The sequence below is a fragment of the Myotis myotis genome, unplaced genomic scaffold, assembly GCF_014108235.1.
Source record: "Myotis myotis isolate mMyoMyo1 unplaced genomic scaffold, mMyoMyo1.p scaffold_m19_p_10, whole genome shotgun sequence".
NCBI classification, from domain to species: Eukaryota; Metazoa; Chordata; class Mammalia; order Chiroptera; family Vespertilionidae; genus Myotis; species Myotis myotis.
Window position 1 is genome coordinate 63,816,192 of NW_023416314.1, and position 22,300 is coordinate 63,838,491.

At 42.5% G+C, this 22,300-nt stretch overlaps 2 protein-coding genes across 2 annotated transcripts; both read left to right on the forward strand.

The window, feature by feature from the left end:
- Positions 1–3,620: 3,620 nt before the first annotated feature.
- LOC118665445 (olfactory receptor 5A1-like) lies at positions 3,621–4,649 on the forward strand. Its single transcript, XM_036326898.1, has one exon. The coding sequence runs from the start codon at positions 3,621–3,623 to the stop codon at positions 4,647–4,649; it is 1,029 nt and encodes a 342-aa protein (XP_036182791.1).
- Positions 4,650–19,308: 14,659 nt separating this feature from the next.
- Positions 19,309–22,050, forward strand: MPEG1 (macrophage expressed 1). Its single transcript, XM_036325759.1, has one exon. The coding sequence runs from the start codon at positions 19,385–19,387 to the stop codon at positions 21,536–21,538; it is 2,154 nt and encodes a 717-aa protein (XP_036181652.1). The 5' UTR covers positions 19,309–19,384; the 3' UTR covers positions 21,539–22,050.
- Positions 22,051–22,300: the final 250 nt, after the last annotated feature.

The following is a 22,300-nucleotide window of genomic DNA, read 5'->3' on the forward strand; positions in this document are numbered from 1 at the left end:
ACTGGCCAGGCACCCCAGTGGGGACCCCCACCCTGAAGGGTGTGTGACCAGCTGCAAACAGCCATCATCCCCTCATCCAGGCTGGCCAGGCACCCCAGTGGGGACCCCCACCCTGATCCAGGACACCCTTCAGGGCAAACCAGCCAGCCCCCACCCATGCACCAGGCCTCTATTCTATATAGTAAAAGGGTAATATGCCTCCCAGCACTGGGATCAGCAGAGCTGAGAGGCCTCCCGGCACCGGGATCAGCGTGACAGGGGGCAGCGCCCAAACCCCCTGATCGCCCTGCAGCTCTGTGTGTGACAGAGGGCGGGGCCACAACCTCCCTATCCACCCTGCTCTGTGTGTGACAGGGTGCGGCCCCCCAACCCCCCCTCCCACCCCCTATGGGCCCTGCTCTGTGTGTGATGGGGTAGAGCCATAACCTCCCCATCGGCCCTGCCCTGAGTGTGAGAGTGGCGGCGCCCCAACCCCCTGATCTGCCCTGCCCTGAGTGTGACGGGGGCCGTGCCCCAACTCCCCTATCGGCCCTGCTCTGTGCATGACAGGGGGGAGCTCCCCAACCCCCTGATAGACCCTGCTCTGTGCGTGACAGGGGGTGGAGCCGCAACCTCCCCATCAACCCTGCCTTGAGTGTGACAGGGGGCGGTGCCCCAACCCCCCAATTGGCCCTACCCTGAGCATGACTGAGGGTGGCATCGCAACCTCCCGATCCGCCCTGCTCTGTGCATGACAGGGGAAGGTGCCCCAACTCCCCAACTGGCCCTGCTCTGAGCCCGACCAGGGGCTGCACCTAGGGATTGGGCCTGCCCTCTGCCACGCGGGAGCAGGTCTAAGCCAGCAGGTCGTTATCTGCCGAGGGGTCCCAGACTGCGAGAGGGCACAGGCCGGGCTGAGGGACCCCCCCCTTCCCCCCGAGTGCACAAATTTTTGTGCACCGGGCCTCTAGTATAAAATAAAAGGCAATCAGCTTTTGTCACATCCTTAAAATACAATAGACTAGATATAATAGACTCTTGGAGTTGAAAGAAAAAACAATTATGATGGATCTTGCTAAAATATACCTTTAATGATAACTGTAAAAGTGAGAAATAAGGGGAGGGCACGGGGTAATTGTCTGGCCACGGATAGTATAGTTTCTTTTCTGAATGACTGGTGCTGTTACATCTCAGGGGAGTGTTTGCTTCTAAATCGACCTGTCTCAATTCAAATCATCAAAGCCTTTTTTCCTGGCTTTGGAAGCAACTTTATAATCTTCCTGCCTGGTCTCTTGCACTCCCATCCATCTTTCACACAGCTTCTACAGTTCCATATTGCTCTCCGTTATATGGTTAAACTCATATTTGATACCTACTTCCCTGTTTACAAAGATGCAGGTATAATTAAAAACACAGACAAAAACAAACTTTCCCGTTTTCACTCTTGTCCATAGAAGAAAGGCCAAACTCTCTAACATGATATTCATTCAACATATATTTATTGAGCACCTATTATGTGCCAGGTTGAGCTACTTGGGATACTTTAATAAACAAAGGAGATTAATGCTTTTCAATTCACACGAAATATGAGTTTTCAGAGCAGGCTTTTCAAATATAACTTAGTCGTAGCTAATTTAGTTTGTTGGACATGCTGTTTTTTTATTCAGTGTAAAATGAGCAATTGCTAATGATGGAAGCATGACTTTCTCTACAAGAAGAACATAACAGAATTAAGAGAAGAAAAAACACTAAAAATAAACAAAAGAGACAAAAATTCCTTAAAATCCTCCTGTTTTTAAAAATTGAATTTATTGGTGTGACATTGTTCACAAAACCAAGCAGGTTTAAAGTGTACAACTCAATAAAACATCATCTGCAAACTGCATTGTGCACCTACCACCCCAAGCAAAGTCTCTTTCTGTTCATGCACCCTTGTCCTCTGGCTATCACCACGCTGTCATCTGTGTCTATGTGTTATGTGTATATGTTTTTTGGTTAATTCCTCCACCTTCTTTCATCCAGTCCCCCAAACCCGCTCCCTTCTGACAGCTGTTCCATTTATCGATGCCTCTGTTTTTATAAAAATCCTAGTTTTCAGTAAGCTTACATTCTAGTAGAGGGAGAAAAATCAGAAAGATCAATAATCAACAAACCAGTCCTAGCCAGTTTGGCTCAGTGGATAGAGTGTCAGCCTGCAGACTGAAGGGTCCCAAGTTCGATTCCAGTCAAGGGCACGTACCTCAGTTGCAGGCTCCATCCCCAGTAGGGGGCGTTCAGGAGGCAGCCAATCAATGATTCTCTCATCATTGATGTTTCTGTCTCTCCCTTTCTCTCTGAGATCAATAAAAATATATGTTCAAAAATCAACAAACCAATTATATGCTATGGTAGAAGGTGATAAGTATTATCAAAAGAGTAAGGCAGGGTAAAAGGGACAAAGTCTAGAAGTGGAGAGAAGGTTGAAATTAAATATAAATATGCACACATATATACAATTAAATATACAGTATGTACAATTAAATATGCAGTACTAGTATGTGCAATTACATATATGTTAAACAATTAAACAAATGTCCTTGCCAACTTTACTTTGGAGATCTTTCACAATTTGTCCACCTCCCACTGTCTCTCAAAACTAGACTGCTATTTTCTTCTCTTAACACTATTTACCCTGTGCTCCCACCATGCTGACATGTTTAAGGCTCCACAAACACTGTACTCTTCTGAGCTTCTTACATCTTTGATGTAAAGCTCTCTGAACCGACCCCCTCCCAACCCCTCATACACCAAATTTTCATCCTGGTGATGCCGTACTCATCGTTGGAATCCTCCTCCAACACGTCTTCTCATTGAGGACTCCACCTTCTGTGTCCAGGGTCCCACGTGCCCTATCCCACTGCTGTGAATAATCTGTTTCCTGTCTGTCCCATGCATTATAAGGACCATCTTGAACTTAATAGTCATGTTTTATTACTTTCCCTATCATCCTCATTTAGCTCTATAAACACATGGTGCAAGGTGTTTGATCATTGATAATGTTCATGCAAAATGAGCATTAGCATTTCAGTGTTGAGGTTTTTTTTTTTTTTTTTTTTTTTACCTCTTTCTTTAATCTTTAAAGGGGATGTCAGCTTTTCATACCTCTAAGTGCTTCACTCTATTGCTTAAAAACAAAGAACACCGTGACCCCATACAGAAAAACTATGACAAAAACCACAACGTTGCCTCTTTGGGCACTTAAAGTCTTGACATACTTATTTTCTTTTTTAAAAAAGAGTACCTAAGATAAATTCAAGTGCCTCAGTAAGTCAACTGCAATGCTTGGAGCAACTGAAAAAAAAGGGGGGATATTTGGTCAATGTAGCCAAAATACCTCTTTTGGTATAGTGCCTTTGGTACAGTGCCTTTGGTATAGTGGTAACATTTACAGTGAAGGTGATGATGCAGATAATGCAAAAATGCCAGTCTATTCTGGGGCATGTCACTTTTTCATAAAGAAAGGCATCAGATAAGGATGATCATGAACTCTATGGAAGACCCAATAAATGTTGCAGAGGGGAATTTTGCGTCAAAGAGAGGTAGGACATTTGCATTCCAGTTTCTTCTGACCTTGAGAGTTTATGATTCCATGACAGAATGAAATGGTTTCTTCACTTGGACTTTCATTGCCACAGGAATCCCCCTATGGGGCTCTGAAGGCAGCAGAAAGAAGATACATGGCTATGGGAAGGAATATCAGCACAATGACCGATTTCATCCTGTTGGGATTTTCAGAGCATGCAGAGATGCAGGTTTTCCTCTTTGTGTTGTTCCTGGGGATCTATTTCATGACTCTGGCTTGGAACCTGGGTCTCATTGTCCTGATCAGGATGGAGTCGCACCTCCACTCCCCTATGTATTTCTTCCTTGGTAACCTGTCCTTTGTTGATATCTCATACACCTCTTCTGTAGCCCCTAAGATGCTCTGTGACTTCTTCAAGGAGCAGAAGACCATCTCCTTTGTGGGTTGTGCTGCCCAGTTTTTCTTCTTTGTTGGGATGGGAGGCACTGAGTGCTGTCTCCTGGCAGCCATGGCATATGACCGGTATGCTGCCATCTCCAACCCTCTGCTCTACACTGTCCTCATGTCACCCACCACCTGTGTGGGGATGGCCATTACAGCATACGCTGGAGGATTCCTCACTGGATTGGTCCAAACTAGTTCCATATTTCAGCTTCATTTCTGTGGGTCGCGAGTCATGAACCACTTTTTCTGTGACCTACCACCCCTGCTGGTCTTGTCTTGTTCCAGTACCTTCCTCAGCCAGGTGGTGAACTTTCTGGTTGTGTGTGCAGTTGGTGGGACATCAGCCCTTGTTGTCCTGGTTTCCTATGGCTATATCATTGCTGCTGTTATGAACATCCATTCAACCCAAGGGCGGACAAAGGCTTTCAACACCTGTGCCTCTCATATGACCACAGTAATTCTTTTCTATGGCTCTGGTCTCTTCTCATATCTCCATTCTAGTGCTGGATACTCTCAGGACCGAGATAAGGTGGTGTCCATCTTCTATGGAGTTGTGATTCCCATGCTGAATCCTATCATATATAGTTTGCGAAACAAGGAGATCAAAAATGCATTGAAAAATCTCAAAAGAAGAAGAAGCAAATGTCTTTTATGGGTCTTATAGTTACTTGAGTTAAAAAATCTTAAATTTTTCTACATGTATATGTGTATAGACATAATAATGACTCACAGAATCTGAACAATAAATTAAAGAAGCTATTTCAAATAAGACCCCTAACCTATATTCCTACTATATAATTAGGCTCAACAAAAGTTTGTTTTCTTGCCTTTACTCTTCTTGCCATGGATCTATAGAGTTTTAATCTTGGTCATCTGCAACAGAAAATAAATATGCTTTTTCATGACATTCTTTAGCTTTATGGCACCAGATGGTAGGTTCAGGATATCATGCCTTAGAGCCAATTAGGACATGGCCCCAGGACCACAAACATTCAATAGAGACTGCTTTATAATATAACACTACTCATATCAATCCATTCACCACTTGGGACAAATTTTAAGTTTCCCTTGCCATGATTCCTACTTATTCAAGGGTTGATGCTGACCAGGAAGGCTGACTCTGGATTAAAAACCCGAGAACCCTAAGTGAGTTGGGTTCAGCAATGGTTACTCAGAGCCAGGAGAGCAATAGAGTACCTGCAAACATGTGGGAGAAGAGCCAAGGATCACACCTCTGGAATCAAGTCTCCTGGGGCCAGAAATAGAAACCAAACCCAACAGATCCAAAGTTGTAAAGTCACAGTGAGAAAAGAGCAGAAATAAAAGCAAGTGAGAAGACCTAAAGGATAGAGGGCCATGAGGTTAATTTTCATGGCTGAGCCTCCTGGTGACTGGGTGTTACCACCTGGTTGAAAGCATAGGGTCAAAAAAGAGACAATTCCCTTAGAAGCTTTGATTCCATATCTGTTTTCTCGACCAGTTTTCACTCTCAACCTTGTATGGATATTTGACTCATTTACTCTCCTCCTGACCTCCAATTGACTTCCACTTTATATGTTAGACTTGGATTCTGTCTGCTGTATCCCTGGAATTTGAGTCCCATGATTCTGACATCCTTGCCTTCATCTTCATGCACTATCTTAGAAGAAAGGGCCCACAATCTGAGAAAGGTCATGAACTGAGGTAGGATAACCAAGTTGCAAGAGTTTGCAGCAGAACTGAATGTGAATTTTAAGTGGTCTGATTCTATTCTATAGGGTGGTTCTTGAACGTTTCTGAAGTTCTGCTTCTTTAATGTGTATATAAATCCTGGTGAGTTGTGACAGCCATCCCTAAGTCATATCAACTTTAGCTATAAACTATTCTGTCTCAATCTTTTTTTCAATTCATGCTGTTATTTGATTTGTGCTCTGAACACTTGGATAAGAGTTACTCCAATATGTTCCTATGCCATCCTCTATTTAACCTATCAACACCTATGATAAGTTATGAAATGTTATTATTTTTTCTTGTGTAGCTATCTGTCTTCTCCCTAAGTTGTTAACATCTTTCTCTAAACTGCTTTCTATTCCTTCCCCAAAACATAGGACATGACTGGAGCAAACTGTATGCTTAATAAATATTTGTTTAATCAATGAATAAAAAATCCAAATTCACTTGACAAGTGATTTAGAGATTTTTATGCCAGGCACTTGTCCAGTGATTTAAAAGAAATTCTATTTTAATTCTTTAACATCTGCACACCTTCATTGTTAAAAAATTAAAACATATAGATAAGAAAATTTATCTTTTGACCATAACCCTCAATTTCAATCTGAACTCCCCAAGAGGTAACAATTATTTATATTGGTATGTAAATTGACATATTTTTTGTATATAAATATTTACATATGTTTAAATTGAGAATATTTAATACTGCTTTATGTGGCTGTATGTGTATTTACATAATGGTATTGTACTGAATATTCATTTTATACCTTGTTTTAAAAAAATTAATACTATTTCTTGGAGCTCTTTTTTTTTTTTTTTTTAAATCTTACCTGAGGATATTTTTTTGCTGATTTTGAGAGAGAGTGGGAGGGAGAGGGAGAGACATACAGAGAGAGAAACATCAGTGTGAGAGAGATACAATGATTGGTTGCCTCTGGGAGCCTGCAAATAGGGTACGTGCCCTTGACTGGAATTGAACCCAGTACTTCAGTCTGTAGGCCGATGCTCTATCCACTGAGCCAAACTGGCTAGGGCTCTTGGAGCTCTTTTTATGCTCTACATAGAAACATACCTCAGTCTTTTAAATTGTTTCATAGAATAGATACACCAAAACTTACATACCTCTTCCTGCATTGATGGACATTTAGGTAATTTCCAGGTTTTGCTAATTTATTACAATAGTGCTGTAATATGCATGTTTGTGCATCCCTCTTCATGCTAATATACAATGATTATGGTAGGAACTGAGAAGTTGAATTGCTGCTTATAGGATGTGGATATTTTTAAGTTTTAATAGATATTGCCAATTTGTCTAAAGTGCCTACCAGCGGATGCTCCTGTCAGCCGTGTGCTAGGGCACGTACCTCCTCATACCCTTGATGAAGGATAACATCATCCAAACCTTTCTTCCCTACCTGATTGGCTCTTTATAAAGAAAGGAGCAAAAGTAGGTTTACAACAGTTGTGAGTATGCAAAACAGAGTTTATTCTTGTATTATTATTTATTAAATATTGTATTATTTTCCATAAAATAACTACAAGCCTTCTTTTGCCCCACCCTGTATGTACTCTTTTAATCCTTGACATGACCTTGCTGGACAGGGTTGTGTATTGTTCTCATTTACACATAATGTCCTACATAAAGGCTCTTTATACACTTTTTTTTTTTTTTTTTTTTTTTTTTTAGTTCTCACAACCACATTATGAGATAGGTGTTTTAGCCATTTTTATCTAAGAGGTGAGATATGTAAGGCTCAGGAAGGAGGTTGAGTAACATACACAGGCGCAGAACTAAGTCAGGGAGATCCTGAGTGTGAATCTACATGACACCAAAACCATTAATTGAAAATACATAATCTCACACAAATGCTTGGCATCATCCAGAGAAAAAGAAAAATGTGTTAAAAACTATGTGTGGTGCCAGGTGTGTATTTGAAATATCAGAGGGACCACTTTGTCAAGTATATGATTGTCTAACCAACACGCTATCCACCGGAAACCAATACAAAACAACGCTGAACAGCAACTGTAAGTGAAAAATAAAATTAAAAAAGAAAAATATATTAAAGCAAAGTTGATCAAAACTATTATCTCAAGTCAGCATGATTTAAGTATATGAAGAGAAAGGAGAATAGACTTCTATACAGTAAGGGTTAGTTTCAATAAGATCATCATTTAAGTTACATAGCAGCAATAAGGAGCTGTAAACCTTGAGAGAGAAAAAAGACCCACTAAGAAGGACTCCTGCCGGCTAACTGGGCTCAAATTAAAAACAACAACACAGAGCTTAGCTGCCATTTTTGCACAGGGGCCTCGTACTCAAACTGCACTTCAGGGAGAAGCCTGCACTGAAACTGCCTGCCACTGCACTGAACTGCCGGCCTGCGCTGTACTCCTGCCAGCTGTGCCAATCCTTAGAGAGGTGCCTGAATCTTATTCCAGCCAATAAGATTGAGGTTTTTCTCATCCAATCAGAGCTGTGCAGCTCTGACCAATCAGAGCGGATCAATCAGGACAGTGCCTTTGGACCAATCAAATTGAGATTTAGAGTCTTCATTTGCATGAGGATGGACCAATCAGGGACCAGAGACAGGGACTTCTGCCCAACTAAGCCAGCTCCACTCGGGCTTAGGGAGCACACTTTCTACGGAAGACTTAAGGCTGCGTTTCCCTGGCAAGAGTTGAAACACCAAAGCGGTCTTGCTGGAGCAGAGCCACCTGCAGGAGCACCATGGGCCATGGCGGGGCGGAGCAGAGCAGGACGGAGCTGAGCAGAGCTGCACATCCCGAAAGGGGCCTGGCCTCAGGGCTGCCTGGCCCCAGAGCTCTTCAACAGCCATGCTGTTTTCACAACCATGACGCAGCACTGTTGAGCGGTTTGCACTGAATAAAGTTTACTTCTTCATCACACCCCAAATTGGGGATTCCTGTTGATGTTGAATTGGCACCAATGACCATCGGTTGTCAGAGCTTTATTTAAAACGCATTATTCAAAAATTTATTTCTCAGTGGAACAATTTTATAAATGGGCTTATTCCCAAATGACTAACAAGGAAGAAACCAAAATGTTAAAAACAGAACTGAATAATACTCTCGAAAGGTAGCAAAAGTAAGGAGGATCCATCTCAGTTACAGCAGTTACATCTATATTCAGATTAAAGAAACCATCAGCTGTGCTGTAGGCTCTGATGAAGAAAAAACAGTCATAAATGGCAAGTATGAAGACATTGGGGCCAAGCCAGATAAGGAGAGATTTAGCACAGAACATTGTATCAGCTTCCACATTGAATTGTTTATACTGGAGGATTTTGCTCTCAACTGCTTTCTTATTAACAATTCTTCTTTCATTGACCTTGTGAATTGTATCATTGGACATGGAAACATGAAATCTTTCTACATTGGCTGCTGAGAAGTTTCGAGTAAAATTTGTGCCCCATCTGTAGCAAGAATTTAGGTCACACCAGCATGTGCTTTTATTCTCATTCCTGGCTAGAGTCTGCATCAGTACTTTTTTTTTCCTCCCTGTTCTTTGAATCTGTTTTCTTGTATTTTTTTTTAATGTATCTTTGCAAGCTGCTTGCTCCAACATTTTGGAACAAAGTAGAATATACAAATGACCAAGAGTTTGCTTTACCCCCCATATTGGTGTATTAGGAAGGGAAGTTGTCACGGATTTTAGTCACCAGTGTCTCTAATCTCTGCCCAGATCACACCCATCTCCCTAACCTGGAGTCATTCTAGACTTCTTCCTCATTATTCTCCTAATTTCCTCTCCACTCGCTCCCCCCTCAGAAAACATTCGGAGTAATGGTCCATAGACCCTGGTCTATGTTCTTTTAGCGCCTTGTACTTCCCTTTCCATGCAATGCATCATTGTTCAATGTCTGTCCTCCCATGGGACTATGGTCTCCTTGACAAACCAAGTGGTGCCTGACATGTGGTATTTGCACAGTAAATTTATGTGAGAACATTAACCATATGACTATACCTCAGAAAGTTTTTATAGCCATCAGTGACCTCCTAGTGACTACTCTATTCCACTCCCCTCTTTTCAAAAGAATAGAAGCTCTGAGTGGTGAAATAATTTGCTAGTGACTCACAGCTGGTTAATTTTTCCAGCAATCTTTTCATTTGTTACACAACAGCTGGCCGTTGGTTGCCTGTCAACACATTATCCAAAAGGAGGTGAAAAGTCCCATAAGGCAGAAGTCTGCATGGTCTGAAAACCCTTGCTTGCAGCTCTGACTTCCTCTTTGCAGGGAAATTATGCTGCTTTAGTTCTGTCTCATGACTTACGTCTGGGGAAGGTTTTCTTCTTCTCATCATAATTACAAGGCCTCAGCTGGAAGAAACTGTAGAAAACACACATTGATTGGTGATCCTTGAGCTGTGTTCCAGGTGACCCAGGGATCTGTGCAGGCCTCCTCTAAGGGGTAAACTGAGGCAGCTCCTTTGCTATGTGTTTTATATCTTAGTTTCTAATGCAAGCTTGCATTTGTAAATAAACCTTCCACTGCTAAAATTAGGTTTATGATCTCCAAATTTAATAAAATATTCTTTTTGTGAATGAGGAAATGAAAGTCTAGAGAAAAGAAGCAGTTTGCCAGAAAGTGATGAGGCCAGGACTCAAAGCCAGGCGTCCTGATTCCTAGTGTCTTCACTGTGCACTTTTCTCCACACACACTCACACATGTACATACACGGACACCCATGCAAACACATACACACACATAAACACACACAGAGCCACATTCACACACTCACACTCTCACATACACACACACACACCATAGAAGTGACAGGGAAAGAGGGAACACCTGGTTCTTGTGAGTGTTCTATTGCTTGGACAGTGAGTCTCCGACTTCCTCTACCCAGGATGTGGGCTTTCTTCATCTTTCTCTCTCCACCTCTGGGCACTGACCAGCTGCTCACTTTCCCTCTCCCTGCTCTCGTCACCTCATGAGAACTGCCATTCTCCACCTTTTTTCTGGGGTGCAGGGAGACAGAAAGGCAGATCACATTGGAGCCTGGGCATCCCCTTGTGGAAAGAAAGTTGTTCCCCTGGAAGAAGGGTTTCAGACTTCAGTGAAGGTGTTCTTTCATTGGGAGGAGGGGGTATGATAGGAGGAAAGTTTATTTCCCAAAACTCCTGATACCACAAAACATGTGTAGCCACTCATTATATCTATGAAAAAGTTAACTGTTCAAAATAACTACAATAGGAGAATTTGGCTGGTTGAGCTGACACATGAAGATGCTCCTCCCCCTTAGACACGAGCACAGACACAGTTCTCTGAACACAAAGATAGAGGCTCAACACCAAGAAAGGGACCCCGATGAGTGCTAGAAAGAGAGAGCTCAGAATCAGAGAAGTGAGTGGGAGCTGAAACCCCGTGGCTGAGGGCATTTCTGAGCCAGACGGAGACCTCATCACAGAGTCCTGGGGCTTCCAGTGTCCACTGGTCCTGTGTACAATGCTCCAGGGGGGCTGCCACTGTCCTGGGAGTTAAGAGAGGATGTCTCAGCCACCACACACATGAGAAAAACTCCAGCCACTCACCTGTGACAAGTGGCTAGGAGGTTTGCCAACTTCCAAAAGATATCAGAATCCCAGTCTTGTGTTCACACGGATGTGAGGTTTTAATTCACGTGGATGCCAAAGCAAGAAACTAACATAAACATTGGTCCAGTGGGAGCATAAGGCCTCAGCAGAGACAAATTTACCTGCAAATCACAGGGCAAACAGCTTCTCACAGTAAACCGCAGTAGACAAGGAACTCAAGAACCATAAATTACAAACTACACAAGGAAACAAGCCACCAAGTATCAGCAGGAACAACACTGGGAGGACTGCAGGCCTTGACCTGTATAGAATAGAATATCCTTAACATTTTTGAGTAAAAGACCTGATATAGCTTTCCAAGTTGTAATTGGATTGAGGATGCACGGATCATGCCTCATGCAGACGCTGGAAAGGATCTCATCGAACCTTCTTATCTTATAGATGGAGAAACAGAAAGTCAGAGTGGGGAAGTGTCTACAGTCACCCACAGGTTAGTTAGTGGCAGAATGAGGAATAGAATCCAAGTTTCCAGAATTCTAGCTCTGTGCTACTTTTACTGTCCTGTGCTGCCCTCATTTCCCAAGGCAGAAACCAAAACCTAGCTTTAAGAGAGGAACCAGGGGGAGAGGGACAGCAAGGCCTACTCAGGACCTGGGAAACCCCAGAACCAAGGTACCTAATTCTTATTAGCAAAGTTCTGATTTAGCTCGCTGATAACTAGCATTTTTAAATAAATCCTCCTATCTTCTTTTTGCAGTATGCTGGCTGTCTTTTCTATTCTTCTCCTTAGTCCTACTCCTGGCTGTCAGCATGATGAATCCAATTATGACTGGATTGGGAAGCAATTTGCCAGTTAGGCAGTGACAAGGCAGTTTAGCTCTGTGATAGCTCCTCCTTCCTTCTGACCTCTGCCCTACCCTCCAGTCAGGCCCTGCCTGCACCCTGTGTAGGAGGATTAGCTGCAGATACTTGGCAGGAATGGAGACCAAGGTGGGTCTGGAATGAATATGGGTTCAGTCCTGCAGAGCCAGAGTCATAAATACCAACTCAGAAAGAAGGCAAAAGCTCTTGGCACATAGAAGCTCTCCCTCTGGGCTCTTATAAATAAGTCATTTATTATTTATTATGTAAGACTCTGGGCTCACACCGTCTCAGATTCACCCAGGATACAATTATAGAAAATATAGTTATTTTATAATATGAAGTACAAAGAGCACAAGCTAGACCCAGAGTATGTGTTCAAAAATATTGAAGTAAATTCCTATAATGTTTCGGCTTCACTATTCATTGCCAAGCAGTCATGGTCTGATTTTCCAGGGATATGTTTAAGAAATACTGTCAGCTTTGTCTGCTCTATTTAATAGTAATAAGTATTGATTGGACATCTGCTATGTACCAGATACTGCACTAGACTCTGGTAATACAACGATGAACCAAAAAACACACTCTCTTCCCATAAAGAGCTTACAGTTTACTAGAGGAGAGAATCAAACAAAAAGTCCATTAAAATAAGTAGTTAAAAATGAAAGGGATGCTAAGGAGCATATGAGAGGGACATTAATAGTAATTAATGCTCTCCACCAATTAATGTTTCCTTGGGGGGTACACTCACAGAGCAAGAAATGTAAGAGAGAAAAGGAGAAAATGCGGGGAGGGAGACCAAACACATCTAAGGGGGTATATTACTGAGATGACAACAGCTTAAGGAAAGACACAGACAGTTGTCTAATCATGCAAATGCCTTCAGACAGACCACAGGAAACCTCCGGTCCTCAAAGCAGTCCATTGTAGGAAGAGCAAATGCTTGCCAGATCCCTCATATCTCTCATCTTTAATGCATCAACATTCATTGGCATGTGGGATTAAGTCCTCTGTACTTCTGGAGGAAGTTATCTAGCTCCTCTGACAAACTGCTGGAAAAGTCATACCCCAATCCATGGCCCAGTGCTTCATCTGAGCTCAGAAGTGAGGAAGCAGCCAGAGTCTCCCTGTGTTCAGAACTACTTAGGGTCTCCAGATACAATATGAGATGCCCAGTTAAATTTGAATTTTTGATAATCAATGACTATTTTTCTTAGTATAAGTATGCCCCAAATATCGCATGGGACATACTCATACTAAAAATTATTTGTTGTCACAAAACTCATACACACAGACAACAGTTGGGTGGTTACCAGAAGGAAAGAGATTGGGCGGGGGGAGGGGCGGGGGAGAAGGGAGCAATAGTAAAGGGTAAAGGGAGTTAAATATATGGTGACATAAGATGATTTGACTTTGGGTGGTGGGCACACAATGCAATATACAGAGAAAAGCCAAGATCCTGAGATCGCCAACATGCCTTTGCTCACATTCCCATCCTATAAGGATTGAACCATAGATTCAGTCTAAAGATAGCAGCAAAAAGCCCAGCAAAGCTGAAAGCTGATACACATTGATCTCCTACCCAGGTCATAGAGAGTTTTACTTGCATGATTTCCTGATTTCAGTCAATCCTCTTAACAACTTCATCTATAACATAGAGGTAGATGCTGTTGTTTGTGTTTCACAGTTGAGTACCTGAAGGCTTAGGTAGAGACTCCGGAACTTGCCCAGAGTCATATATGGAGCCAGGATGTTGCCTGTATTTCAATTCTGAAACTTCTGTTTCACATCCATATTTATCATTCTCATACCCGAGATATTTTGAGTGACTATACAAAGCAGAGCAAACTGTAGAAACCAAGTAGACCCATAACCCAGCTCATGCTCTTAATTTCATACTCAGATCACAAAAAATAGTAGAGACTAGGAATATTTCAGTGGAGGACTCAAAGCTCCCAATTACACATAATTCTGGAAGATTCACCTCACCTAGCTCATTTGTTTTTGATTTAATCCTCACCTGAGTATATTTTCCCATTGATTTTTAGAGAGAGCAGAAGAGAGAGGGAAAGACAGAGAGAAATATTGATGTAAGAGAAACACATTGATTTGTTGCTTCCTGCACGAGCCCCAACCAGGGCCTACAACCAAGTTACATATCCTTGACTGGAATTGCACCCAGGACCCGTTAGTCTGCAGGCCAACACTCTATCCACTGAGCCAAACTGGCTAGGGCTAACTCACTTGTTTTTCACTTTAATCTACTTATGATTAAAACATACTTAATGATTATTTTACGTAGAAAGAAAAGTGGTGGTAATTTTTACTTTGTCACTGCTCAAAGTCCATCTGAAGATCTTATTGTAAAAAAGTGAAAAACTGAATGTTAGATTGGGTTTATGTTACCCAATAACGAAACAAATATAGAAACATGCAATCTGCCAGGAGTTAGCCCAGAGAGGCCAGATGCCACCCAGTTACTTCTTTTGCTCAAATCATCCTCCAAGAGGAAGTTTCATAACAGGAAAGACATGGGGATGGAGCAGTGAGGACATCAGAGAAATCCCACTGCGTTTCCAGTCCTGTTGTGTGTGAGGCCCCCTTGTCAAGCTGTTTTCAGCTGAAGCAGAACACAAGAGGCATTCTTCACACTAGGCTGATGTCATTAGGAAACCTGAGGCAGAGGGGAGGAGCGTGGCCCTAACTCCTCAGTCTCTGTGGGACTCAGCTTAGAGAGTAGATGGAAAGGAGGGATGGCTTTGAAGGCTTAGTCAGTCAACCAGACTCTTAAAAGAGCATTACATTTGACACTGGGTGATGGGCACCCAAAGCAATATACAGATGATATATCATAGAATTGTACGCTCAAAACATATATACTCATATAACCAATGTCATCCAAAGAAATTTAATTTAAAAATTAAAAAAAGAGAAAAGAAATAAATAAAATTTGAACCCTGGGTGGGGGTGGGTGGGTGGGGGTGGGGAGACTAAGTCTTTGCCAAATCAGATTTCCTTCTTTAGTGCAGTGGAAGTATCACCTCAAATCACAGACTTGTATCCTCTGAACATAAATATGGAAATGGTGAAGAGATAAGAGCAGAATGAGAAGAGTGGAAGAAGAGAAAAAAGAATTAGGAAAATTGGGAGGGAAAAGTGTTAGTAGAGAAAAAAATCAAATAGCTGAAGGCTGCCAAATTATGACCTAGCTTTTAATGGGAATATGCAGAATTTCACATGGGCCTTCGGTTTTTGCCCACAAGATTAATTGGAGTCAAGAAACCCCTATGTTCCTATTTATGTGGTCAGGACACAAACAATCTGAATGGGAGAACAGTCTTTGAAGGGAAGAACTGACAAAACAACTCTATCAGGTTAGGAATCAACAGTTCAGGAAAAAAATATTATTACCTGGTTGACTGATACCTTCTAGATTTTTCTAGAACCAAGTTTATTCCAGAGTCTATAAAAGTCATAGTTCTGTGATCCATTTAGAAATTGTTTGAGTGTAAGTTTTCAGACTGTTTTTCCAGATTTCTGCTAAAAATAAGAAAGGAAACGGTCCCTGAAAACACAGCCAGACTCTTCCCCCCAACACCCCCCTCCCCCCCAACACACACCATTTCAGACCACAGTGAAATGTGGAAGTAGGAAACACCTGGACCAGCTCCAAGCCCACACAGAAGTGAACCTCAGGCCTGAATCATGGCTTGGCTTTGCATGAGATGATGCCAGAAGGTTGCACGCGCTCAAACTGAGAAAGAAAGCAGACACGGGACTTCCCTCTTGCCTCTTTTTGGAGGAAGTGAAATTATTCTTCTGTAACACAGATGGATACCTTATGTAGAAAAGTTAGCTGTTTCTTTTAGAGACCAAAATTCAGTTTTCAGACAGGGGCCCTTGAGGGTAGCCATCTGGAGAGTTTATGCGATTGCATAAGCATTTCTGTACAAGAAAAAAAGTAGAGGAAATTGCTGGTGAATAGAGTCAAGCAAGAAAGAAGTGAGTGTAACACTCAGGTCAAACTCTGCGGGCTGCTTCCTCACCTTTGACCATTGTGAGCAGCAATGCCTGCTGCTGGCATGCAAATTGAAGTTGAACTGAAATTCCCATCATTTGCCCTTCTCTTTTCATTGTTTCCCAGGGAATACAAAAGAGAACTTCCTTGAGCATAGCAATCAGAGTCATAGGCTTTGAGATATTTCAGATATATGGAAATTTCAGAAATAATTTCTTCTTCTTTTTTTTTTAAATGTATACCTGTCAGTTATTTTCTTGAGTACAAAAGTAATGATTACTCAGTACCCATCCCTGTGTTTGGTACTTAGTAGATTCTCAAGAAAAATTTGTCAAATGATTAAAGACATGCTTATTGTTGAAAACTGAAAAACCACAGAAAAGAGGAAAAAGTTTAAATAATTCATACAACTATAAACCAAAATTAATTTTAGACTAATAAAAAATAAAAAGCATTTATTTGAGGCAAAAGGAGCTACAGCCTGGGAGACACAGATTCAGGTAGCAATCTAAATTGTGTTCCACTGAGACAAAGGGGAGGCAACACTTTCTACAGTGAAAATTTCCACTTCAGTTGTCAATATGTAAATGAGGTATCAAAATCATACAGTTCTGATTCATCTAAATCATGCAGTTTTGATTGGCCGATATAGGTGCGAGTGACTTGCACAGTTCTGATTGGACCGGGCATGTCTCATTGCTAGAAAGACTAAATCAGGGCTTCCCTGCAATGATTGACTCAGATGGTATAAATGGGAGTGGAGAGCATAGTGTGGGAAGCCAGAGGTCCAGTCTGAGGTTCTTCCCAGTATACAGAGTACATGAGGAACCCCTGTCAGTAAGTGGCCACTGGATTCTAGTATTCATAAGATTGGGATCCTTGGTTGAACATGGGGAGTCCACCTCAGCAGATAAACTTGTTGGTGTGTCATATCAAACGATTCTTTTATCTCAGGGTCCACAAAACCTACCAATCAGATATAACTACTGTCAACAGGCATATATTTATACACAGCTGAGGTCATGTTGAATGTATACCATGCTTTTTTCACTTAACATTATGGCACAAGAGTTTCTCATGTTCTTAAAATTTTTTGAATATTCAACTATGATGGCTATAATATATTATGTCATATGGATGCAATATAATTTCACTCCAATTGGCTCTTTTAGCTATTTTCAATTTTTGCTATGATAAAAATGAAGAAGAAAGCTGTCTAAAAAAATGACAAATGTTAGGATGTGGGAACACCTGAATATAGAATTATCAACATTTGCCTTATATTCTCATTGCAGAAGATTTATTAACAGGATTTATTAAAGGGATAATCAAGAGTACAACATTGTTAGCATGTCTTCAAAACTGTATGAGAGAGTTTTCTCATTCTGATGAATTAACCCTGAAACAATTTGAAGAAAAGTGTGTGGATATTTTAACAGACTTATTGGAAGTACTAAAGGGCATTGAATTCTACTTTTTCTAATTCTTGGATTATTCTACTGAGCTATACATTTATAACTGATTTGGAAATTGACCAGGACATCCTGTGTATCGGTTTGCTTCTCTAGCCAAGTATATACTGGGCACTGGTTGATAAATCAATCCTTCTTGGGTGTAGGTGAATTCCCTGAAGTGTGATAACTGATGCATGAATAGACCCACAATGTCTGTTTCTAGATTTACAGAACACAATATAATTATTATTTTAATAATAACTAGTGAAGCTCACTCTGTGAAACCAGGCAACTGGCCTCATGACTTCTGAAAACACGGTGACAATCTGAGGTAATTCAATTCCTTGAAACTGTCTTTCCAGGATGCATACAGGTGATAGAATAATGATACTTAACAAATCAAAGCATAACCTTTTCAACCTCAGGACTGCATCTCCTCATGGTCTGATCTGGGAAGCCATGAGAGTGCATTGGGAATCCCATTAACTCCCCTGGATTCTTTGGCTACCAACAAATATCCTAAAATGCACCTTAGTTGTCCCAAAGAATTGACAGATCTGGGCTTTAGTTAATCCTGGCACGAGATCAATTAGCCTAAAAACACTATTCTAAATTATGGGCTCTAATGCCCTAACATTAGTACACTAAAGAAAATTTGTGAAATTGTGTTCTAATGATATAACAAATGAACTGTTGCTTTAAAAAACTGAGTAATGAAGACCTACATTCTTTTTTAGGCCCCTGTACTCATTACATGGGCTTAAGAATAGAATGAGAGGCATAACAGCAGGTACCAAATTATTGCACACACGAGCGAGCGCACACACACAAAACACACACACACACACACACACACACACACACACACACACACACACGGTGTATAAGGGTGTATATACATACTGTATATTCTTTGGCCACTGTCTGCTATTTCCAAATCAAAAATCTAGACTATAGTGTGGGTTTTCTCTTTGTTTAAACATTTCTATCTGAAAAGAAACAACAGCACAGAGTGGGACCCCTCACCTTCACTCTGAATGCTGAGGACAATGCAAACTGAGGTTCCCGGTGTGTAGCAAGTGGAATCCTCTTCAGATCCCTTCAACTCCGCCTCAGATAATGCCATCTCCAAAGCCGGGACTATTCGGGCTTATCACAATGAAACTCCACAGGACTCATGTCCAAGATTTTCTCTCCTTTCTTCTGTGGGAACAACCTTCACCCTCAGGTGAATGGGAAATCCGGGCTTTGGCCATGAGCTACCTCTAGAATAGGTATGGAGGAGTCGGTGTCTTGGCAAGCGTGATATTATCATTTACCTCTGCATTTGCAGTTTGAAGACACTAATATTGGAGTTCCAGGAAAGAGCAGTCAGAAAAACTTTGAAACATCAAGAGAATGAATCGAAAGCAAAACCAAAGCTTTCTTTTACAGCTAGAAAACTCGTGTGGAGGAAACAGTAAGGTGTGTGGTTGAACTTCTGAGTACCCCCTACTGCCACAACGTAACCACCTGGCGGGCCGTGGGGGAACAGTTAGAGTAGTTAACTGTTAAGGCTATTTAGTACACCATAATTTTTTCAAAGTCCTGATGGACCACAGTATTCCAGTCGACTCATTTCCCCATTTTGCAATTACAGTAGCCTAAAGCGGAACTGGTGGCTTTAGGAGAACTATTGAATTTTTTTTTTTTTTTTTTGTAGTTTCAGCAATTGCTCTTTCACATTGGTTCAGCTTGCACCACACTTGCTGGATGCTGCTTAGGGCTGGCTTGCCGCTGAGTCTGTCTGAACCATGACCAGCTTCAGGGGTGCTGTCCTCTTCTGGGCAGTGGCAGCATGGGCTAAGATGGACAAGCCTCTGGGTGAGGCCGATGAGGCTGGATTTCAAAAATGCAAGAATGCCTTAAACCTACCTGTGCTGGAAGTCTTACCTGGAGGTGGCTGGGATAATTTACGGAATGTGGACATGGGACGGGTGATGGACTTGACTTACACCGACTGCAGGACCACGGAGGATGGACAGTACATCATCCCTGATGAAATCTTGACCATTCCTCAGAAACAGAGCAACCTGGAGATGAACTCAGAAATCTTGGAGTCCTGGGTGAATTACCAGAGCAGCACCTCTTTCTCCATCAACATGGAGCTCTCCCTTTTTTCCAAAGTCAATGGCAAGTTCTCCCCAGATTTCCAGAGGATGAAGACGCTTCAGGTGAAGGACCAAGCTGTAACCACCCAGGTTCAGGTAAGAAACCTGATCTACACAGTCAAAATCAACCCAGTTTCAGAACTAAACTTGGAGTTTAAGAAATTGCTCTTGGACATCTGTGACCGTCTGGAAAACAACCAGACACGAATGGCCACCTACTTGGCAGAGCTCCTGGTCCTCAACTATGGCACCCATGTTATCACCAGTGTGGATGCTGGGGCTGCTCTCATTCAGGAAGACCACATCAGATCCTCCTTTCTCCTGGACAGCCAGAGCAGCCGTAGTGCTGTGACTGCATCTGCTGGAGCTGTCTTCCACAACATCGTGAACTTCAAATTTGAGGAGAACTATACCTCGCAGAATGCCTTCACCAAGAGCTACCTCTCAAACCGCACCCACTCCAGGGTGCAGAGCATTGGAGGGGTTCCTTTCTACCCAGGCATCACCCTCCAGACCTGGCAGCAGGGCATCACCAACCACCTGGTGGCCATAGACCGTGCTGGCCTGCCTCTGAATTTCTTCATCAACCCTGACATGCTGCCTGACTTGCCAGGGCCATTGGTGAAGAAGTTGTCTAAGACGGTGGAATCTGCTGTGAGACGCTACTACACGTTCAACACCTACCCTGGCTGCACAGATCTCAACTCGCCTAACTTCAATTTTCAGGCCAACACTGATGATGGCTCTTGTGAAGGGAAAATGACCAACTTCTCCTTTGGTGGGGTTTATCAGGAATGCACTCAGCTGTCAGGGAATGGGGCTGTCCAAGTCTGCCAGAACTTGGAGCAGAAGAATCCACTCACTGGTGATTTCTCCTGCCCCTCTGGCTACTCCCCAATCCGCCTCCTGACCCAGATCCACGAGGAGGGCTATAATGGCCTGGAGTGTGTCCGGAAGTGCACCCTCTTCATCTTCTGCAAGACAGTGTGTGAAGATGTGTTCCGAGTGGCAAAGGCCGAATTTAGGGCTTTTTGGTGTGTGGCCAGTGGTGAAGTACCAGAAGACTCAGGACTACTTTTTGGGGGTCTCTTCAGTGCTAAGAGCATTAACCCTCTGACAAATGCACAGTCATGCCCAGCTGGCTATTTTCCACTAAGACTCTTTGAAAGCCTCAAGGTATGTGTCTCTCAGGACTATGAGTTGGGATATAAGTTTTCAGTCCCCTTTGGTGGGTTCTTCAGCTGTGCAGTTGGGAACCCCTTGGTAGATTCTACCATATCCAGAGACTTAGGGGCACCTGCTCTGAAAAAGTGTCCTGGGGGCTTTAGCCAACATCTAGCCTTCATCAGCGATGGGTGCCAAGTATCCTACTGTGTCAAGTCTGGGCTCTTTACAGGAGGGTCTCTGCCCCCTGCCAGGCTCCCACCTTATACCCGGCCACCCCTTATGAGCCAGGCTGCCACCAACACTGTCATCGTGACTAATACTGAGACTTCAAGCTCCTGGATTAAAGACTTCCAGACCAACCAGTGGAGGTTGGGAGAGCCGTTAGAGCTTCGCAGGGCCATGAAGGTCATCCATGGGCATGGTAGTGGTCTGTCGGGGGGGGCAGCTGCTGGGGTTACAGTGGGGGTCACCACTGTCTTGGCAGTTGTCATTGCCCTGGTGATCTATCGCATCCGGAAGTACAAGAAGAGGGGATACCAGGCAATTGAGGAAGAGAGGCAGAGTTTGGCTCCTGGCACTGCAGGGACGGAAGACACTCCTGACCAAGAGCAGGAGCAGTGTCCAGCCTAAATTTCTCCTGAGGAAATGCTTCATTTGCAGACAGAGCTTCAAGCATGTCTTTCATTCCTTCTCTCTACATTTCTGCCTTTCTAACTATTAAAGTGGCAAGTGCAACCAAAAGCAGGTATACCTTTGGTCTCTGGGCCGGAAATTAATAGAGCTACATGGGCGAGTTTGGGGTGAGGATTGGGGAGGAGTTGTGACTTTCTAAGCAAATGTCATTCTGGGCATTAAAACATGAAGGGGGTGTCTTTTCTCTATGTGCACCATTAATTATTTTCACCTGAATGCATACATGTAAAAAGTCGGGTATAAGGTGGGAGAATGTTGCTATTTGAATTTGGAAATGATGTATTTAATCTGAGGTTGGCCATGGTTTCCAATTCATGAGCTATAAGAATTTCTGTCTTGAAAAAAAAAAAAAAGAATTCTTGTCTTTAAGTGTTACCCTCCAGCTATCTTGTTTTTAAGAGTTGTCTGGATCTCATGTTCCCGGAGGCTGACAGAGCCCCCAGAGGACACAAGAGTCCTGCTTGGCCACAGCTTTTTAGCTTTGAGGGCTCTGCGTTGATGGGCTGTGTCGTCTCCTCTGGGTCATCTCAACATCATCTGAACAGAAACATGTTGCTTATACCAAATCTATGTTTTCCAACTTCCACACAATTTAATGCTTACTTAAATCAGATCACCTTTGGACTTTGGTCTAGTTCATAAAGTCCTCAGAAATATTTTAACTTATAAACTTCTATTAGGATGTCAAGTGAGAAGGAA

Excerpts from the sequence above, each read along its gene's own strand:
- LOC118665445 (XM_036326898.1), top strand. The coding sequence starts at position 3,621 with ATGGTTTCTTCACTTGGACTTTCATTGCCACAGGAATCCCCCTATGGG.
- MPEG1 (XM_036325759.1), top strand. The coding sequence starts at position 19,385 with ATGACCAGCTTCAGGGGTGCTGTCCTCTTCTGGGCAGTGGCAGCATGG.